Genomic DNA, 20806 nt, shown 5'->3' on the forward strand with positions numbered 1-20806 from the left:
GATCAACATCAGAGCAGAGCTCACTTAGGGTATGTTCACACTGAGGAATTGGGGCGCAAATCAAGCAGAAATTTTCTGCCTCAAAATATTGTTAATTTTCCACAAGAACTCACAGAGATTTCACGTGGAATTGGCGCGGAAATCGCGCGGAAATGCAGGTTTGATGCGGAGGAGGAGTATCAAGTATTTCTATTCATAATTATTTTTTTTTTTCATGCGGAAATTCCGCACGTATTCCACACGAAAAAGCGAGCAGAATTACTTGTGGAAATTCCTCTCCAATTCCTCAGTGTGAACATACCCTTAGGGTGTGGGTTTCACCCCTCCAACCTACACCTATACTTCTTCCCAGTGTCACGATGCCGGCTGGCAGGAGGTGGATCCTCTGTGCCAGAGAGGGATGGCGAGGACCGCGCTAGTGGACCGGTTCTAAGCCACTACAGGTTTTCACCAGAGCCCGCCGCAAAGCGGGATGGTCTTGCTGCGGCGGTAGTGACCAGGTCGTATCCACTAGCAACGGCTCACCTCTCTGACTGCTGAAGATAGGCGAGGTACAAGGGAGTAGGCAGAAGCAAAGTCGGACGTAGCAGAAGGTCGGGGGCAGGCGGCAAGGTTCGTAGTCAGGGGAGATAGCAGAAGTTCTGGTACACAGGCTTTAAACACACAAAACGCTTTCACTAGGCACAAGGGCAACAAGATCCGGCAAGGAAGTGCATGGGAGGAGGTTAGATATAGTCAGGGACCAGGTGGAAGCCAATTAAGCTAATTGGGCCAGGCACCAATCATTGGTGCACTGGCCCTTTAAGTCTCAGGGAGCTGGCGCGCGCGCGCCCTAGAGAGCGGAGCCGCGCGCGCCAGCACATGACAGCAGGGGACGGGAACGGGTAAGTGACCTGGGATGCGATTCGCGAGCGGGCGCGTCCCGCTGTGCGAATCGCATCCCCAACGGCCATGACAGAGCAGCGCTCCCGGTCAGCGGGACTGACCGGGGAGCTGCAGGGAGAAAGACGCCGTGAGCGCTCCGGGGAGGAGCGGGGGCCCGGAGCGCTAGGCGTAACAGTACCCCCCCCTTAGGTCTCCCCTTCTCTTTGTCCGGTAACTGCCTCCCCTGGGATGAGGACACCGGGAAAGGATGGAGGGATTCCTCAACGGCAGGCAGAACAGCAGGAGTAGGAATGGGGAGAGAGGGCAGAGGGCGAGACCCGGCACGGGGCAGTGTGACACCAGGACGAGGGCCATGAGGGGACACAGAGGCTTGCCTGATGGGACTGGGAGGGGGGGAGAGGCATTTCCTGTGGCAGGCAGAGTCCTTAATGACCTTAGGGGGACCGGATACAGGAGGAACCACAGGGTCACGGCAGGGAGTACTGGGAACCGGTTGAAGGCAGTCCTTGGAACAAGAGGGACCCCAACTCTTGATCTCCCCAGTGGACCAATCCAGGGTTGGGGAATGGTGTTGAAGCCAGGGTAGTCCAAGGAGAACTTCAGAAGTGCAATTAGGAAGGACAAAAAATACAATTTCCTCGTGATGAGGTCCGATGCACATTAGGAGGGGCTCCGTGCGGTAACGCACGGTGCAATCCAACCTGGCTCCGTTGACCGCGGAAATGTGGAGTGGCTTGACAAGACGGGTCACCGGAATGCGGAATTTATTCACTAAGGACTCCCGAATAAAATTCCCAGAAGCTCCAGAGTCCAGGCAGGCCACGGCTGAGAGGGGAGAGCTGGCTGAAGTAGAAATCCGAACAGGCACCGTGAGACGTGGAGAAGCCGACTTAGCATCAAGAGACGCCACACCCATGAGAGCTGGGTGCGAGCGTGCGTTTCCCAGACGTGGAGGACGGATTGGGCAATCCACCAAAAAATGTTCAGTACTGGCACAGTACAGACAAAGATTCTCTTCCTTACGGCGATTCCTCTCTTCCAGGGTCAGGCGAGACCGATCCACTTGCATGGCCTCCTCGGCGGGAGGCCTAGGCGCAGATTGCAGTGGAGACTGTGGGAGAGGTGTCCAGAGATCTAAGTCTTTTTCCTGGCGGAGCTCTTGATGCCTCTCAGAAAAACGCATGTCAATGCGAGTGGCTAGATGAATGAGTTCATGCAGGTTAGCAGGAGTCTCTCGTGCGGCCAGAACATCTTTAATGTTGCTGGATAGGCCTTTTTTAAAGGTCGCGCAGAGAGCCTCATTATTCCAGGATAGTTCAGAAGCAAGAGTACGGAATTGTATGGCGTACTCGCCAACGGAGGAATTACCCTGGACCAGGTTCAGCAGGGCAGTCTCAGCAGAAGAGGCTCGGGCAGGTTCCTCAAAGACACTTCGAATTTCCGAGAAGAAGGAGTGTACAGAGGCAGTGACGGGGTCATTGCGGTCCCAGAGCGGTGTGGCCCATGACAGGGCTTTTCCAGACAGAAGGCTGACTACGAAAGCCACCTTAGACCTTTCAGTAGGAAACTGGTCCGACATCATCTCCAAGTGCAGGGAACATTGCGAAAGAAAGCCACGGCAAAACTTAGAGTCCCCATTAAATTTGTCCGGCAAGGACAGGCGGAGGCTAGGAGTGGCCACTCGCTGCGGAAGGGGTGCAGGAGCTGGCGGAGGAGATGGTTGTTGCTGCTGTAGCTGTGACTGTACTTGCTGTAGTTGTGACTGGAGTTGCTGTGTCATGGTGGTCAAGTACGACAGCTGGTGATCTTGTTGGGCGATCTGACGAGCTTGCTGGGCGACCAGCGTAGGGAGGTCAGCGACCACTGGCAGAGGAACTTCAGCGGGATCCATGGCCAGATCTACTGTCACGATGCCGGCTGGCAGGAGGTGGATCCTCTGTGCCAGAGAGGGATGGCGAGGACCGCGCTAGTGGACCGGTTCTAAGCCACTACAGGTTTTCACCAGAGCCCGCCGCAAAGCGGGATGGTCTTGCTGCGGCGGTAGTGACCAGGTCGTATCCACTAGCAACGGCTCACCTCTCTGACTGCTGAAGATAGGCGAGGTACAAGGGAGTAGGCAGAAGCAAAGTCGGACGTAGCAGAAGGTCGGGGGCAGGCGGCAAGGTTCGTAGTCAGGGGAGATAGCAGAAGTTCTGGTACACAGGCTTTAAACACACAAAACGCTTTCACTAGGCACAAGGGCAACAAGATCCGGCAAGGAAGTGCATGGGAGGAGGTTAGATATAGTCAGGGACCAGGTGGAAGCCAATTAAGCTAATTGGGCCAGGCACCAATCATTGGTGCACTGGCCCTTTAAGTCTCAGGGAGCTGGCGCGCGCGCGCCCTAGAGAGCGGAGCCGCGCGCGCCAGCACATGACAGCAGGGGACGGGAACGGGTAAGTGACCTGGGATGCGATTCGCGAGCGGGCGCGTCCCGCTGTGCGAATCGCATCCCCAACGGCCATGACAGAGCAGCGCTCCCGGTCAGCGGGACTGACCGGGGAGCTGCAGGGAGAAAGACGCCGTGAGCGCTCCGGGGAGGAGCGGGGGCCCGGAGCGCTAGGCGTAACACCCAGGGCCCTGCAGCTGTGATCTGGGCCCCTGGCAGCCATCACTAGACCATCCAACCTTGCAAAAGGCTCTGATGATGACACAGTGATCACCTTAGCTTCTACAAACTCAAGATTGGTTGGAGTTCAGTTTTTTTTTTAAAATACATACGTTTTAAATAAATATTTTTAAACTTGGATGAGCTTGGGGTTGCATGTCACTTTCATGTGAGGCATCCAGCAAGGATCAACTTTTTTCTCTTTTCTTGTATGGGGTGGAAATGGGAAAAAGAAAAAAAGAGACAGGGAATTGAGAGAGGGGAACATGTTATAACAAAAATAATAACAAAAACACTGAAATCATTGAGATGCTGCAGAAAAGTAAGGACATTATTTTATCATTTAAAGGGTACTTGTCATGGCAAATCCTGACAGTTCTTGTATATAAAAAAAAAATAAAAACATTATGATTTCCTGTTTTCATCTTATTCTAAGATCACAATGTAAACTATGCTACAACTGCCAATATTAGTTTTAATTTAATAAAATATAAAACTTTTATGCTCTAAAAAACATCTGTCTAGTAAAAGAGGTCTGCGTCATATTAATTGTTCAGAAAAAAAACTTGTTCCAGTTCTGCCAAAACCTACTCTTGGGTACTGGTCATTAATAATATCGACCCCTATACTACAGCAATTGGAAGGAAGGACACAGTTTTTTCCCTTTAAATAAAGTTATTTCTTAACAATATTAACACTGAATATCACTATTAGAACCTATTGATACTCCTCCACATCGCTGCTTAACATATATGAAACTACATGAACTGCTCTTTTATTTGATGGAAATTATGTCTGTGAAAACTTTATTAACAAAAGCGGATGACTACTATATTCAGGTTTATAGCTACACTGTGATTTTGGCTGCCACATGGGTCCCATAGCCAAAAATCACCATGACACACTGCACTGATCCTGCTGCACTACAGCTTTGGCAAGTGGATGAGCGCACATTGCCAACCTCAAAAGTGACCACCATGTATTTCTTGGTAGTATTTCGTGAAAGTTGGGTCGAGGCACCTTGTGGGTCGCAATGCAATCCCATTCACTTATGTAAGCTGCGATATAGTAGTGTGACACTGACATTTTTGTCAACCGAAATTACGGCATGCCACAGGTAGTTGGGTTTCTCTGCATAATTTAGAATAAGGAAGTGGTCATTGTGAACTCAACAAAAGAGTTCAAAATGGGACTGGATGCATTTCTGGAGTGTGATATTATTACAAATCATGGGGGGACATGTATCAAAGATTTTACCCCTGTTTTGTGTGTATTTTTTTGCAATCATTTTGCACAAGCCCTTTTTTTGCGCATTTTTTTGTGCACGTTTTGGTAGAGCATGTCCTCCAGATGTGGCCGAATCGGGGTACCTTGGAGGGACATCTATAGTACACATGGATTTATTAACTGCGTACTTTTCCTTTACACCAAAAATTTTGCAGCACGTGCTGTTTTTTTTGCGCAAATATAAGCCATCTTGGACTTAACGTAGCAAGATGCTCTAAATCATCGATTCTATTTTCCAAAGAGTGGATTGAGGAGATTACTACATTTACCCGCAATTTATGAAGCTCATTGCGCTTGGTTGATAAATTTAGCGCTTCTGCACATAATTTAGAATTCAGGAAAAGGGGTAAACTGCTTCTACCATACACAAATAATGACACATGTCCCCCCATGGATACTAGATTTACGGGGATAGAACATTGATCCAGGGATGTATTCTGATACTATATTGGATTCGGGAAGGAATTTTTCCCACTGGTATAGGGCAGTTGGAATCAGGCTCTTAGGGTTGATTTGCCTTTCTCTGGATCAACACAGTAGGGACACAATGGGGATATAGTTTGAACTTGATGGACTATTGTATTTTTTCAACCTTATAAACTATGACAGTATAGTTAACATAGTAATAAATATACTGTGTGTTCATCAATTGAATATGAAGAAAAATAAACATTTGGGATTCCATAGTCAAGGGACCGAAATCTGTTACTTTGACACTTACTGGAGAAAGATTTCTACCAATACATTTTCCTGTCACCTTCCATTGATTAATGGAGTGTGCCTGAAGAAAGTTATATGAGGCAATAGCTTGTAGGAGGTAATGTACAGGCTATAGGAATGAAGAGGATTGTGGAACATGAAAGAAATGAATTAAAAGAGAGCACAGTAATCCATTAATGGCAGCACTAAAGGGAATACGCGCTCAGTTATTAAACAGTAAGGTGCTAGAGAGCACTTTGATTAATCTAGAATCCTCTCTGCCTGTAATGGTGACCATTGCTCTTTAATGTACAGTATCTTAAAAGCATGTTACTGCTATGACACAAATCCTATACTGTGTGAGACTGGGATTACGTAAGAATACCAGTAACAGACAGATTAACCCCTTTTATTACACAGCATACAGTACTGTGTTGTTCAATATCCTGGAACTGCAATTTTGTTCAGGTCAGTTGTGTCCTATTATACAGGTACCGTATTTTTTGCCATATAAGACGCACTTTTTCTTCCCCAAAACTGGGGGGGGGGGGGGGGGGGAAGTTGGTGCGTCTTATACGGCGAATACACACACCTATCACGGCGGTCCCTGCGGCCATCAACGGCCGGGACCCACGGCTAATACAGGACATCACCGACCGTGGTGATGCCATGTATTAACCCTTCAGACGCGGCGCTCAAAGCTGACCGCCGCGTCTGAAGGGAAAGTGACACTAGCCCGGCTGCTCAGTCGGGCTGTTCGGGACCGCCGCGGTGAAATCGCGGCGTCCCGAACAGCTTACAGGACCCCGGGAGGGACCTTACCTGCTCCGTGCCGGGATCCCCTTCATGGCCGGCGTTCTCCTTCGACGTCATCATGTCATTGCGCACGCCGTCTCGTCATCCAATAGGAGTGGCGTGCGTAGAAACGTGATGACGGCGACGTGATGACGGAGAGCGTGGATCCCGGGGAAGAAGACGTCCGGAGCGTCGGGGACACCACAGGGACGCGGCGACAGCGATGGAGCGACATACAGGGCAGCGGTGACGGGTCCGGAGTGGCGGGGACACGTGAGTACTACCTCCTATCCAGTGGTCTTCAACCTGCGGACCTCCAGATGTTGCAAAACTACAAATCCCAGCATGCCCGGACAGCCGTTGGCTGTCCGGGCATGCTGGGAGTTGTAGTTTTGCAACATCTGGAGGTCCGCAGGTTGAAGATCACTGTTGGGTTCAGAATCTTTTTTTTTCTAGATTTTGCACCTTTAAAATTGGGTGCGTCTTATATGCCGGTGCATCCTATAGGGCGAAACTTTGTGAAACTGGAATATTAGATAACAATATTCTATAGGACTCTGAAGATAAGAGTAGCTCAGCTTTACCATTTATTGTCTCTGCAGTGTCTTGGCGTTGGGCACGGATATCAGGGGTTCTCCAAAGATTGGGGTTTACATACTTTGTGTTGGCATTGATGCACACCTATTTCAGCAAGCCAAACCTGGAGCTCATGGAGGTAATCATGTGGTACGCTCAATGTACACATTAAGTATGGAGACTGGACTGCTTTAGTCCAGGAATTATTTCACAATATGTATATAGGAGGAAAAATGTGTAAAGTGTTGTAATGATAAGAGGATAGCATTTTTGCTGACATGTTTGTTTTAACAAAACCTGGAACATCTCGTTTAAGAACTTTATGTTTTTCTTCTGTTATTCTTCTTGTAAATGTATGAATGCAATGACAATTGTATGTGTGTTACAGTTCCCCTTGTCAATGGGATGTATCTTACTTTATGTTACCATGTTCAGCCAGCGTTGATTATGTCCTACTATGTAGACTTAATGGGGTAGTCCAGTGGTGAAAAACGTATCCCCTATCCTAAGGATAGTGGATAAGTTTGAGATTGCCTGGCGTCCGACCGCTGGGGCCCCCTGCAATCTCTCTGTACGGGGGCCAGGCTCTCCGGCCAGATAGCGGGTGTCGACCCCCGCACGAAGCGGCGGCCGACACTCCCCCTCAATACATCTCTATGGCAGAGCCGGAGATTGCCGAAGGCAGCGCTTCGGCTCTGCCATAGAGTTGTATTGAGGGGGCGTGTCGGCCGCCGCTTCGTGCGGAGGTCGACACGCCCCCTTCCCGCGGGCTGTCGGGGCTCCGTACAGGAGATCGCAGGGGGCCCCAGCGGTCGGACCCCCCGCAATCTCAAACTTATCCCCTATCCTTAGGATAGGGGATAAGTTGTTCACCACTGGGTCACCACTGGACTACTCCTTTAAGACACACCCTATTGACAGACGGAATGATAACACCCATTTGTTAATTTAGTTATACCCAGAAGAATAACAAGGAATCGCACACTAAAGGATCTGAACTTGTCAGTTTATAGGAATTTTAAGTACTTAAGGGGTACTCCAGAGGGGGAAAAAAAAAAAGATATAAACAGATTTATAAATTACTTCTGTCTAAAAATCTTAATCCTTCCTGTACTTATCAGCTGCTGTACGCTCCCAAGGAAGTTGTGTAGTTCTTTCTAGTCTGACGACTTTCTGCTGAAACCTCTGTCTATTTCAGGAACTATTTAGAGCAAGAGAGGTTTGCCATGGGGACAGTTCCTGGGACGGACAGAGGTGTCAGCAGAGAGCACTATGGTCAGACTGAAAACCTTTTAGATACACGTGTTATTTGATTTTTTTCCCCTTCAGAGTATCCCTTTAAAGGGATAGTCTAGTATTTAACTTTTTATTCCCTATCCACACGATAGGATATAAGTGTCTGATCGCGGGGGAGTACATTGTTCGTGTATGTCCCATATTGATTCATGGAGGGGCATGTAGACCCCCGCTCCATGCACAAAGAGACAGCCAGAGAGTTCAGGCACCCCCCATTATCAGACACTTATCCCATATCCTTTGGATAGAGGATAAGAAGTTAAATACTGGACTACCCCTTTAACAAACAGACATGCCGGAAAAGCTGTAAGGTCCTCTTTAAATGAGTATTTCAGATACTGAATGTTACATTTCTAAAGTGCCTAGGGTGGCAGTATAACATGCAAAAGAAACTTCTCTCACCTGCCCTCGATAACCCATTGGCGCTGTCTCCAGCTGTCAGTGCTTTGTCTTCTATGTCCCCACATGCAAGAAGTCCCTGCTTAGCAAACCAGTGGTCACAGAAGTGACCCATCTTATCCGTGGGACAAAGAAGAGGAAATGCTGACAGTGGGGAACAGCACAAGCGGGGTTTGGGGGGCAGGTGAGTACAGGGATTTTTTTATGTTAAATTTTAAATGGAGAATTAAAAATATCCTCTGGAATAGCCCTTTAAAGGGAGATCTAGTAAAAAAAAATTGTAATTGTTTGTTATTTAGTCCCCTCACACTAACATTACATAGAAATATATATTCGGTAGGCAAAAAGAGGAGGTAAAGCTAGAGCACCCTAACTTTTGTGGGGAGTTATCATCCATCTGTGTGCCTTAGAAAGAAGGCCAGTGGCTTTAAAGAGGTACTCTGCTGGAAAACATATTTTTTTGTAATCAACTGATGCCAGAAAATTAAACTTGTAAATTAATTCTATTTAAAAATCTTAATCCTTCCATTACTTATCAGTTGCTGTATGCTCCAGAGGAAGTTCTTTTCTTTTAGAATTTCTTTTCTGTCTGACCACAACGCTCTCTGCTGACACCACTGTCCATGTCACGAACTGTCTAGAGCAGGATAGGTTTGCTATGGGGATTTGTTCCTACTCTGGACAGTTCCTGACATGGACAGGGGTGTCAGCAGGGAGCGCAGAAAGGAAATTAAAAAGAAAAGAACTTCCTCTGTAGTATACAGAAGCTGATAAGTGCTGGAAGGATTAAGATTTTTAAATAGAAGTAATTTACAAATCTGTTTAACTTGATTTAAAAAATAAATAAATCAGCAGAGTACCCCTTTAAAGTCTGGATATCAAGTGGCTAGCTATTGGGCTATGCATCTGCTACTGCACAGGCTAGACAGTTTTTCCCAACCAGGGTGTCTCTAGCTGTTGCAAAACTACGACTCCCAGCATGCCCGGACAGCCTTCGGCTGTCCGGGCATGCTGGGAGTCGTGGTTTTGCAACAGCTGGAGGCACCCTGGATGGAAAACACTGGGCTAGATAAAAACTAGACTAGATTAACCAAGGTGAAGATTCCCTTACTAGAGACTCGATGAAGACTTTTAAAGTCTATATTAGCCAGTGGAGAATCGATGTGTTACCTTTAAACAAAAGGAATGCAAATCCCAGGATTTCCTGTCTTTAATCCTTCAAGCAGTAATGCTGGGATGTGCAAAACAATGTGTAATTGCTTGTTGCACAGAATGCTTGTTATTCAAAACAAGGAGGAATGATCCTGCTGACCAGCATGAAGGAGGAAAGGCTTTAAATATTGATGTTGTAACAAAGTCTCCCTGAAGTGGCCCAAAGTGCTTGTCTGACGATATATCCTCTCCGTCTGTACAGAGCCATCAGCGGAGTGCTGCCGTAAGGGATATTGTCATGTACTGGCCGGAGTGGATCATCATTGCAGCTCTAGAGACTCTTTCACTGTGTTTAACGTTCCTTCTACCTGTGCCCGGGTGTCCTACGTAAGCAATATCGATCACTATAAGGTTAACGCAGGAAATTTATCAAAACCTGTCCACAGGAAAAGCTGCTAAGTTGCCATAGCAACCAATCAGATTGCTGCTTTCATTTTTAAAGAGGCCTGTGAAAGTGAAAGAAGCGATCTGATTGGTTGCTATGGGCAACTCAGCAACTTTTCCCCTGGGCAGGTTTTGGTGAATCTCCCCAAATATGTCTGCTGTTATAGTGTAAACTAGACTGACTCCTAAAACTGATCCAGCCCTACAATTGCTGCTAGCACCTTGACATGAAAAACTTTGTCTACAGCCCAATTTAAAGTGCACCCGTTATTTGCAAATATGTTTTATATCGTGTAGATAATAACATTATGAGGGAGATCTCTCAAAACCTGCCCAGAGGAAAAGAATTGCCCATAGCAGCCAATCAAATCACTTATTTTCAAAAATGAAAGCAGTAATCTGATTGGTTGCTATTGGTAACTCAGCAACTTTTCCTCTGGATAGGTTTTGATAAATCTTGCCCTGTATGTCTTTGTGCAGAGACAAAATACAGGAAGTGAGGGTGGACAAACAGGGCTCTGAGGACAAGCAGGGCTCTGTACACTGAGGACAAGCAGGGCTCTGTACACAGAGGACAAGCAGGGCTCTGTGCACCGAGGACAAGCAGGGTTCTGTGTACTGAGGACAAGCAGGGCTCTGTACACTGAGGACAAGCAGGGCTCTGTGCACTGAGGGCAAGAAGGGTTCTGTGCACTGAGACTCTGTGAAATGCCCCCGGTTCACACAGCAGGATGATTGACAAGCCAGAAGCCTGCACAGTGCCCTGCTTGTCCTCAGTGTACAGAGCCCTGCTTGTCCTCAGTGTACAGAGCCCTGCTTGTCCTCAGTGTACAGAGCCCTGCTTGTCCTCAGTACACAGAGCCCTGCTTGTCCTCAGTGCACAGAGCCCTGCTTGTCCTTAGTGTACAGAGCCCTGCTTGTCCTCAGTGTACAGAGCCCTGCTTGTCCTCAGTGTACAGAGCCCTGCTTGTCCTCAGTGTACAGAGCCCTGCTTGTCCTCAGTGTACAGAGCCCTGCTTGTCCTCAGTGTACAGAGCCCTGCTTGTCCTGCCCTCACTTCCTGTATTTTGTCTCTGCACAGAGACACACATGCTATAGTTGCAGGGACGAGACAGAAGTTTTTCACCTAAAAATATATTTTTTTTTAACCAATGTATATAATAAATATGCATATAATGTTATTATCTACATTTTATAAAATTATTTTGCAGATGATCGTTCCCATTTAAGAGCGTCTCAGCCATCTTCAACAATAAGAGAACACAGATATGGTCTATAGTTTGACCAGGGAGAAGGACATGCAGGGTTGCCCAACTTTTATATAGAAGAAAGCTCCATGGGTTGGGATTGAGTGTTTCCCAATGGGACTCCATGCCTGTGGTTCATTTGTACATTTACTTGTATTAACACCACAGTAACTGGGAAAATGTGTGTCTGGCCTCAGCTTCCATTGGCTATAATTGCTGATCGTTGAGGCAGAGAAGCCTTTGCTGCAAAGCTCCTATTGAGTACAATAGCAGCAACACAGTTAAAGGGGTACTCCAACTTGATTTTACATATCCCCTATGCAAAGATTTCCAGTATAGTAAGAGAGAGTTATTATTAGGGTTAGTGTGCAGAATTATAGAGATTTATCACATTTGTAATTAAAGGGGTACTCCAGTGGAATTTTTTATTTTTTATCAACTGGTGCAAGAAAGTTAAACAGATTTGTAAATGACTTCTATTAAAAAATCTTAATCCTTCCAACATTTATCAGATGCTATTTGCTCCACAGGAAGTTATTTTCTTTTTGGATTCCCTTTCTGTCTGACCACAGTGCTCTCTGCTGACAGCTCTGTCCATTTTAGGAACTGTCAAGAGCATGAACAAATCCCCATAGCAAGCCTATCCTGCTCTGGACAGTTCCTGACTTTGACAGAGGTGTCAGCAGAGAGCACTGTGGTCAGACAGAAAGGAAATACTGAAAGAAAAGAACTTCCTGTGGAGCAAATAGCAGCTGATAAGTACTGGAAGGATTGAGATTTTTAAATAGAAGTAATTTACAAATCTGTTTAACTTTTTGGCACCAGTTGATTTAAAGAAAAATATTTTCCAGCAGAGTACCCTTTAAAGGTGCATTCTTGCTTGGGACATTTATGGCACTTCCTGCGGTTTAGTATGTCCCAGATGAGAATACCTCTTTTAGACTTAACAAAAAATGTGTTAAGATACATAAAAAATAACACAAATGTAATAAAACTCACAGTCTGTAAATATTGCATAGGGCTATTAATGTCCAGTTTATTCCTTTAGAGGTTACCTGGGTCCCGGTGGAATTGGAGACGATGGTCTGTACCCAAACTGCACAGGAGGAGCTGCAGGATACATTGATAAGTGGTTATTCGGACCAAATCATATCTACAATCATCCAACATGCAAGGTTACTTTATAATGTTTTATTGAGATATGTAAATTATATATGTACCTCCAAATAAAAAATCATATGCTGTGGTTCACACATTATGATTTGACTTTGTAATGTAGTTCACACAAGGTCCTGTTCCTTTTGGAGCCCCATGAAAAAATGAACCCACCCCTGCCTTTATTATTATTATTATTATTATTTATTAGTTTTCTACCTTGATATTGCTCTGTATTTTCTGCTTAGTCTGTCAGATTCACAGACTGGGAAGGGGCGTTCCCCAGCAGGCGTGACATCATCTGAAGCCATACTGGGGAGAACTTCCTCCCTCACTCTGCTACACACAGCCCAGGCTGCACACACCCCCTCCGGCACTCCAGGCTGCATTTCCTGATTTTGGACTTCTGCAAGGCCAGCAGGAGTCCAAAGTCTGTGCACTGGGAAATGTGCACTGGACAAGTGGGAGACACCTAGCGGCAGCTTTTTTAAACACAAAACATAGAAAACTTCATTTTTTTTTAAAACAAAGTACATTAGAAAGATTTTTTATTTACCATAAGGAGTGCAAAAGCAAAAATTTGTTTTAATGAAAGTGCCCATTTAAGCTCCAATGTGTTCCTTGTGTGGTCTAAGATGATACAACAAGAATTAACAGCTAAGGATTGCCAGTAACACAGACTGTCCCTGATTCCTTGCGGGATCATAAATAACTCTCCAATTAATTTGCATGACCTCATCTATGATGCTGCAATGTATTTTTCCTTCTGTTGACTGAATGAATAATGTAATATGCTGACCTGTTATGTGGCACATGTAAGCGGTGAACACAAACATTTCTAATGATGATTTTTATTAGACGGGTACTCATGCAAATCTGTTAATCCTATTGAGGTCAAGAAATGTTTTAAAGATGTCATTGCTTTCCAGATGAAATTAGGATTGATGCAATACATGTTTTTATTGACTAGATGAGATAATGTTATGCTTCTGATAGATGTTTTTCATTTTAACACTTATTTGCATAAATGGCCTATAAACCTCATAGAATTACAAATTCCTGCTTTCTGTTTTGTTGGCTATTTTTTTCTGACTGGTAAATATGATTTTGGCCCAGATGAATGTATTTTCTTTTAAATGATTGTTTCGTTGAATTTAAAATTTTCTAATAAAGAAAATTAGAAAAAATAACCAGAGGAAATTGTCATTCATCCAATCCCTTCAAATGACTGGTATAAAGGGAAAACATTTTTTCATAGGTCTTTCTCAATTTTCTTTTTCTGCTTGTTTATAGCCAACTGCCTTTTGTGTGCTCTCTTCTCTATTTCCAGCCTGTGTGACCTGTCCTCCAAGAATTCTTTCCCCTGACAACTCTTTTAACTGATGTGCGATTAACACCCACTCACTGCTGCTTTCTCTAACATTATTAAAGCATAAAATCTTCCACCGACTTATCTTTCTCCAAACAGCAACTATTTGTAATAAAGACTATTTAGTTGCTTCATTTTGCATTCAGAAAACAAAACAAAAAATCAGTATAAAAGGTGTCCATAGCCTTTTTCTGAACCAACATATTGCCTAAATCTCAGGTTTACAAAAATCTAAAATATGAGAAGACCAAACATCTTTCCTTGGGGGAGTATGGCTATGACAACTTGACTAGGGATATTTGGGAAGTAGATGTTGGTCATGCAAGCAAGCCAAGGTAGGAATGGGTGTTGTACAGCTAGGAGAAAATATTCATTTCTCCACTTATCAGGCCCCCCAGACTTTGCATCATTTACTCTAAATGTTGGCCATGAAAGATAACTGGACTGTCAGTATCAGGTTAAATGCTGTCCATAGTAGTCTACAGAGAGGGGAGGGGTGGATGAGTTAGCAGAAAAGTGAGACAGAAGCAGAAAGCTTACATTGCTCAATACTGCTCAATAATGCCCTTAATACTGCTGCTGTTTCTTAAGGGTGTTTTATAGAGATATAGGGGAACAGGACCTGTTCTGTTTGTGTGCAGTATACAGGAGCCAATATAATAGCTAGTCTCTACCCACAACCCACAAATTCTACAACAACCTTGTCATATGTGAATATATAATTATAGATTTGCTAGTGAATTAGATATTAACTTTCAGAGTCCCGACACTTTGCACTGCAGACTACAGACTTTTATCTGTAGTAAACTGTACTCTGATCTGTAGAGCAATTGCATACATTTTTTCATTTCACTGGCAGCTCCTGCCAGTGAATAATTCTGCTGTTGAATGTGTTTTGTACATATATGGTCTATTCACACATACAGTATTCTGCGCAGATTTGATGTGCAGGATTAGAAGCTGTGTTCAGTCATTGAGTTTACATTGAAATCTGCAGCAGAAAATCCTGCGCATCAAATCCGCGCAGAATACTGTAAGTGTGAATAGACACAAACATTCAAAGAGTGGACCATGGATAACCCCCTTATGTATGTATGAAGCAGGTGGCTTCAGCTGAGTGAAGATTGGCGATCCCTTACAATTTCTAGGGTGTGTTTTTACATTTAGGTTTTTTTAAGCCAAAACTGGGAATAGATTTAGAAAGAGAAGTCTCAGTTTTCCCTTTAATGCCTTCCTTCTATGAACCATGCCTAGATTTGGTTTCATAATCTGCAACAAAATCCTGAAAGTGGGAACACACAAACACAGAGCAGCTCTTGTCAGGTGCCATGTCAGGTGCCATGTCAGGTGCCCTACTTTATCTACAGGTTCATCCCATTTGCTGAATACTAAAGTGACTGCACATCACAGCTTTGCTGTAAATACAACTACTTTTAGGAAATAGTTAATTACCTTTGCGTTTGCTGGTGAATAATTTATGCACTAATATTTTTTTATGAATCTGAAACCATTTTCAGGACATTCAGTAAATAATAGCAGTAATTCAAGTTTTTTGAGTAAGGCAATAAAAGAGTTGCATAAATCATGGGCTACTTTACTTACCTTTCCAATTAAACCTTTTTCATGCTTAAATCCTTACGGCAGCTGAATTAATGGCTTTGAAACATCCGCTTTACTATGCTCCGTTGTCCAGCGCTGCCTGTCCGGCATTGTTATTTCCTCTCTAATAGATGAGATGTTGCTAATTGCTTGTCTTAATGATTGTACATGGTCGGACTATAAACAGAAGGAGAAAACTCTTTGTTTACCTCTATAAATGATTCATGGGCTGCTCTGCATTAGCCATATCACTTGCCTGGGATGATACTGTGAAATGTTTATCACCTCTGGATGAGATCTGCCATTATATCCTCTGTATGTAAATCTCATGGAATCACTTTCTCTATGAGGAGTACGTACTCTGTGTAACGTTCCAAAAATGTCAACTCTGCTTCTTCCATTGAACTAGACTCTCTGCTTTTACTGTCTGCAGAAATGTAGTCAAATTAAGTCTATAAACATCAAAGGTATCATAAAAAAAACACAAAATACTTGATTAAAGGAGTTCTCTAAGCTAAAACTTTTAATCCCCGCTGTGCCCGGGCTGTAAAACTATACATAATAATCTTTCACTTTCACTTACCTGCCTACGATCCCCCGTTGTTCCGATATCACCGTCTTGTTCTTCGGTCCACTTCCTGCGGGTCGGTGACTTCACTCTGCGCTCAGCCTATCAGCGGCCGCAGCAATGTCTCGTTGCGGCCGCTGATAGGCTGAGCGCAGAGTGAAGTCACCGACCCACAGGAAAAGGAAGCTGACGGGGACCGGAGCACGGGCGGCGATATCGGAACAACGGGGGATCGTAGGCAGGTAAGTGAAAGTGAAAGGTTATTATGTATAGTTTTACAGCCCGGGCACAGCGGGGGGTTAAAAGTTTAAGCTTAGAGAACTCCTTTAAGGTGCATTTATACACTGTAGTAAGGTTGCATTTTATAGTAAATATCAAAATAGTTTTGAAATGTTCTTTTATTTAACTAAGTCTTGGCTAGGCTATACATAGGTTATTAACAATTCCATATAAGGCCATGTTCACATTCACAGAATTTCCGTGCTGTATTCCGCATTGGAATCCGACACAGAGATTCCGCTGCAGCAGAGTCTCATTGAATTTAACGGGATTCTACTGCTCTGTGCCCATGGCAGAATTTCCGTGCCAGATGTTTCCGGAATTGAAATTCCATTTTGTGGATTTAATTTTTTATGAGACGGCGCATTCCTGTGCAGTCCTAGCCCCAAAGTGTCCGGAATGTCCGGATATTCTATGTGCGTAAATTCCGATGTGTCAACATAGCCTAAAGTTGATCCAACATACTGTATGCAAACACATTCACACCCCGTTTGTGCAATATGGCCGCCAGATCCGGTGGGGGAAAGGGCTGCTGACGTATCTCCACCACACCAGCACCGCACTCCATTCATTTGAATCAGCCAAACGGAATCAGATAGCGATTCCGGTCAGCTCATTTTTGGACCATATTCGGTTTTGTTGCTGTCACAGTTTTTATTCCAGCAATAGTTGTCTGCCACAGTTTTTATTCCGACAATAAAACTGATATGGTTAAAAATGAGCCGACAGGAGTCACTATCTGACTATGTCCAACTCATTATAATGCGCCTGTATTGCACAAACGTGGTGTGAATATACGCTTACTGCACTGGGGATGTGCATCCACCTTAGGCTATGTTCTCACGGCAGAATGTCTGTGCAGAAATCTGCATGAATATTTGGACATTCTGTAGCATTTTGCCGTGGAAATCCTGATTCCAGTGTTCGCAAAACATTGAACCTGTTTGGAAATGCATTGCTGTCTATGAGAAGGCGCATTTCCAAACAGTCCTAGCACCGGCATGTTCTGCTGGTGCTCCGCTGTCTGTGTAATTTACACATGGAAATTTTCCGTGCAGACATTCCACTGTGTGAACATAGCCTTACAGTGAAAGCTAAACTCTCTGCCCCCAGTTTCAGGTCTTCTGAGACCAGGTATATAGCAACACGACTGCCTTAAGTATCACGAAGAGGAATCCTCTACCTGTGCATGGTGACTGTGACCATGGCCACACATGTCAACAATTTTGAGGCTGTCTTATTTTTATATATTCTGATACAAAATTTTAGTTAAGAAACTATATTAGTAGAATATATCTTCAAACTATACGTCAATAGGAGCACCTTGGTTGCACGTACAGCAAGTCGCTGGTTCTAGACATTGGATGAGTTCTAAACACTCAAAGACCCCAACCAACCAAAACTTCTGAATCTTGACATGTCTATATGACATGTCAAGAATTTTTTAAAGTGACAAGTGCACTTTAATATTGAAACTTTTCTGTTGAGGTTTTCGTTTTTCCTATTATAGAATTGCTTAAAGGGGTTAAGCAGGCTACTTTCTTTTTAAAACTGCTCCCTGTCTGTCTCCAGGTCGGGTGTGGTTCTGCAGCTCAGTTCCATTGAAGAGAATGGAGCCAAGTTGTTATACCACACCCAACCTGGAGACAGACATGGAACTGTTTATGAAAGAAATTTGCCGTGTTTTTCTATTCCTGGATAACCCCTTTAAGATTTTGTAGGCATCTGCAATAGATTTTTATGTTTTTATTTTTTCTAGGAGCTGTATAAAACCACTGAACCATTTGATCCAGAAGGAATACTTGGGACCATCAACTCTGTGGTGATGGCATTTTTTGGACTGCAGGTAAAGTGACTTTTCCAGAGTATATAGAACCTTATAGAAAATAATAATATTCAAGCAAATGTGCAGCCCACTAAAAGAGCTGTATATTACCAGGACACATCCTTTCTACTATTAGCTTAAATTAGTCAAAACATGTTTGTTGTCAGTTTGTGCTGCCTATATATATAAAACTGTGTGTGTGTGTGCATCTATGTGTGTATGTGTGTGTATATATGTGTATGTGTGTATGTTCCAGCATCACGTCCAAAAGGCTAAAGATATTAACAGGAAACTTGACACACGTTACTTATATGTCAACAACAAAAATAGGAATTTAACCCTTACTCCCCCCCCCCCCCCCCCCCCCATTTGCCAGGGTCAGGGTTTTTGTTTAAAGTCCCATACAAGTCTATGGGAAATATATGTTACTGCATAACTTCCAAACGGCTGGAGATATTTCGATAATACTTGGTCACATGTTACTTATATGTCCACTTAAAATATATGTGCTTGAAAAAGGCCACATGCACGGTGGAAACGTAGCAATTGGAATGAAATAAACCACTTGTCACTACTTTCGTGTGCTGCAACTAATCTTTTCTTCTAACATTACGGACCTGGGACCAGCTGCTGCGTGCACCCACCTCTGCATATTTTTGAGGTGCAGCCCACCCTGTACTTTCTACACTTAAAATATAGGATAGTTAATTTAACCCTTAACTACCCTCATTTGTGAGGGTTGGGGTTTTTGTTTAACCCCTTAACGACGAAGGACGTATATTTATGTCCTCTGCCGGCTCCCGCGATATGCCGCGTCATATCGGATCGCTCCCGGCGGCCATCAACAGCCAGGACCCGCGGCTAATGCAACACATCACCGATCGCGGTGATGCCCTGCATTAACCCTTCAGATGCGGCGATCAAAGCTGACCGCCGCGTCTGAAGTGAAAGTATCCCACGGTGAAATCGCGGCGTCCCGAACAGCTTACAGGACACCGGGAGGGCCCTTACCTGCCTCCTCGGTGTCCGATCGGCGAATGACTGCTTCGTGCCTGAGGTCCAGGCAGGAGCAGTCAAGCGCCGATAACACTGATCACAGGCGTGTTAATACACGCCTGTGATCTGTGTAAAAGATCAGTGTGTGCAGTGTTATAGGTCCCTATGGGAGCTATAACACTGCAAAAAAAGTAAAAAAAAAAGTGTTAATAAAGCTCATTTAACCCCTTCCCTAATAAAAGTTTGAATCACCCCCCTTTTCCTATATAAAAAAATAAAACAGTGTAAATAAAAATAAACATATGTGGTATCGCCGCCTGCATAAATGTCCGAACTATAAAAATATATTGTTAATTAAACTTAGTTTCTTCGATTTTGTTGCACAATGATTTTTTTTCCCTTTCGCCGTGAATTTTTGGGTAAAATGACTAATGTCACTGCAAAGTAGAATTGGTGACACAATAAATAAGCCATAATATGGATTTTTAGGTGGAAAGTTGAAAGGGTTATGATTTTTTAAAGTTAAGGAGGAAAAAACGAAAATGCAAAAACTAAAAAAATCCTGCGTCCTTAAGGGGTTAATGTCCCATGCAAATCAATGGGAAATGTATGTTCCCACATAACTTCCGTACGTCTGGAGATATTTTAATACCTGGTACACATATCGGGATATGAGGATGGGATAGGAGGTCGAGACAGGAGATCGAGATAGGAGGTCTGTTTAGGAGGTCGAGATAGGAGGACGGGATATGAGGACAGGATAGGAGGATGGGATAGGAAGTCAGGATAGGAAGTCGGGATAGGAGGTCGAGATAGGAGGATGGGATAGAAGGTCGGGATAGGAGGTCGGTATAGGAGGTCAAGATAGGAGGTCGGGATAGGAGGACGGGATATGGAAATAATATATGAGGACGGAATTTGAAGTCAAAAGCTTCCTCTGTGGATCTTCCTCCACAACAAGGATTGGGAAGGAAAAACTGGGCAACGCCGGGTACTCAGCTAGTAAAGTCATAAAAGAGAATCCTAACTAGGAACCAGCTGTATTTAGAAGGGGACTGTTTTGGGAATTACACAAACAGCATAGCCTTTGGGGCTACGCCATTTGCATTACTCCCAGTAAAGTCAATGGGAGTTATACAAATTGCATAACTTTCTTGCTTTGGCTGCTTTGAGCTTTTTCAACCACCCTCAGTGGCTGCAAACAGGCCAGTGGATGCTGGAATTTGTGAAAATGGGACAACTCCTTTAACCCCTTAAGGACGTAGGGTTTTTCAGTTTTTGCATTTTCATTTTTTCCTCCTTACCTTTTAAAAATCATAACCCTTTCAATTTTCCACCTAAAAATCCATATGATGGCTTATTTTTTGCGTCACCATTTCTACTTTGCAGTGACATTAGTCATTTTACCCAAAAATTCATGGCGAAATGGAAAAAGAAATCATTGTGCGACAAAATCGAAGAAAAAATGCCATTTTGTGATTTTGGGGGCTTCCGTTTCTACGCAGTGCATATTTCGGTAAAAATGACACCTTATCATTATTCTGTAGGTCCATATGATTAAAATGATATCCTACTTATATAGGTTTGA

General features: G+C 44.1%; 1 protein-coding gene across 9 annotated transcripts in view; it reads left to right on the top strand.

Moving 5' to 3' along the window:
• The window catches only part of LOC130282764 (proto-oncogene tyrosine-protein kinase receptor Ret-like), a 597601-nt gene that overhangs the window by 202500 nt on the left and 374295 nt on the right, over positions 1–20806 (top strand). For 5 of the 9 annotated variants that reach the window (XM_056531399.1, XM_056531400.1, XM_056531401.1 and 2 more), the window contains 4 exons: positions 6916–7028; positions 9999–10123; positions 12476–12602; positions 18157–18243. In XM_056531399.1, the coding sequence (XP_056387374.1) occupies positions 6916–7028; positions 9999–10123; positions 12476–12602; positions 18157–18243 (452 nt within the window). Of the gene's footprint in view, positions 1–6915; positions 7029–9998; positions 10124–10333; positions 10349–11703; positions 11717–12475; positions 12603–18156; positions 18244–20806 lie in introns of those variants that run through there. The other 4 variants (XM_056531404.1, XM_056531406.1, XM_056531408.1 and 1 more) reach the window with 4 other exon arrangements.

The sequence above is a fragment of the Hyla sarda genome, chromosome 7 (assembly GCF_029499605.1).
Source record: "Hyla sarda isolate aHylSar1 chromosome 7, aHylSar1.hap1, whole genome shotgun sequence".
Taxonomy (NCBI): Eukaryota; Metazoa; Chordata; class Amphibia; order Anura; family Hylidae; genus Hyla; species Hyla sarda.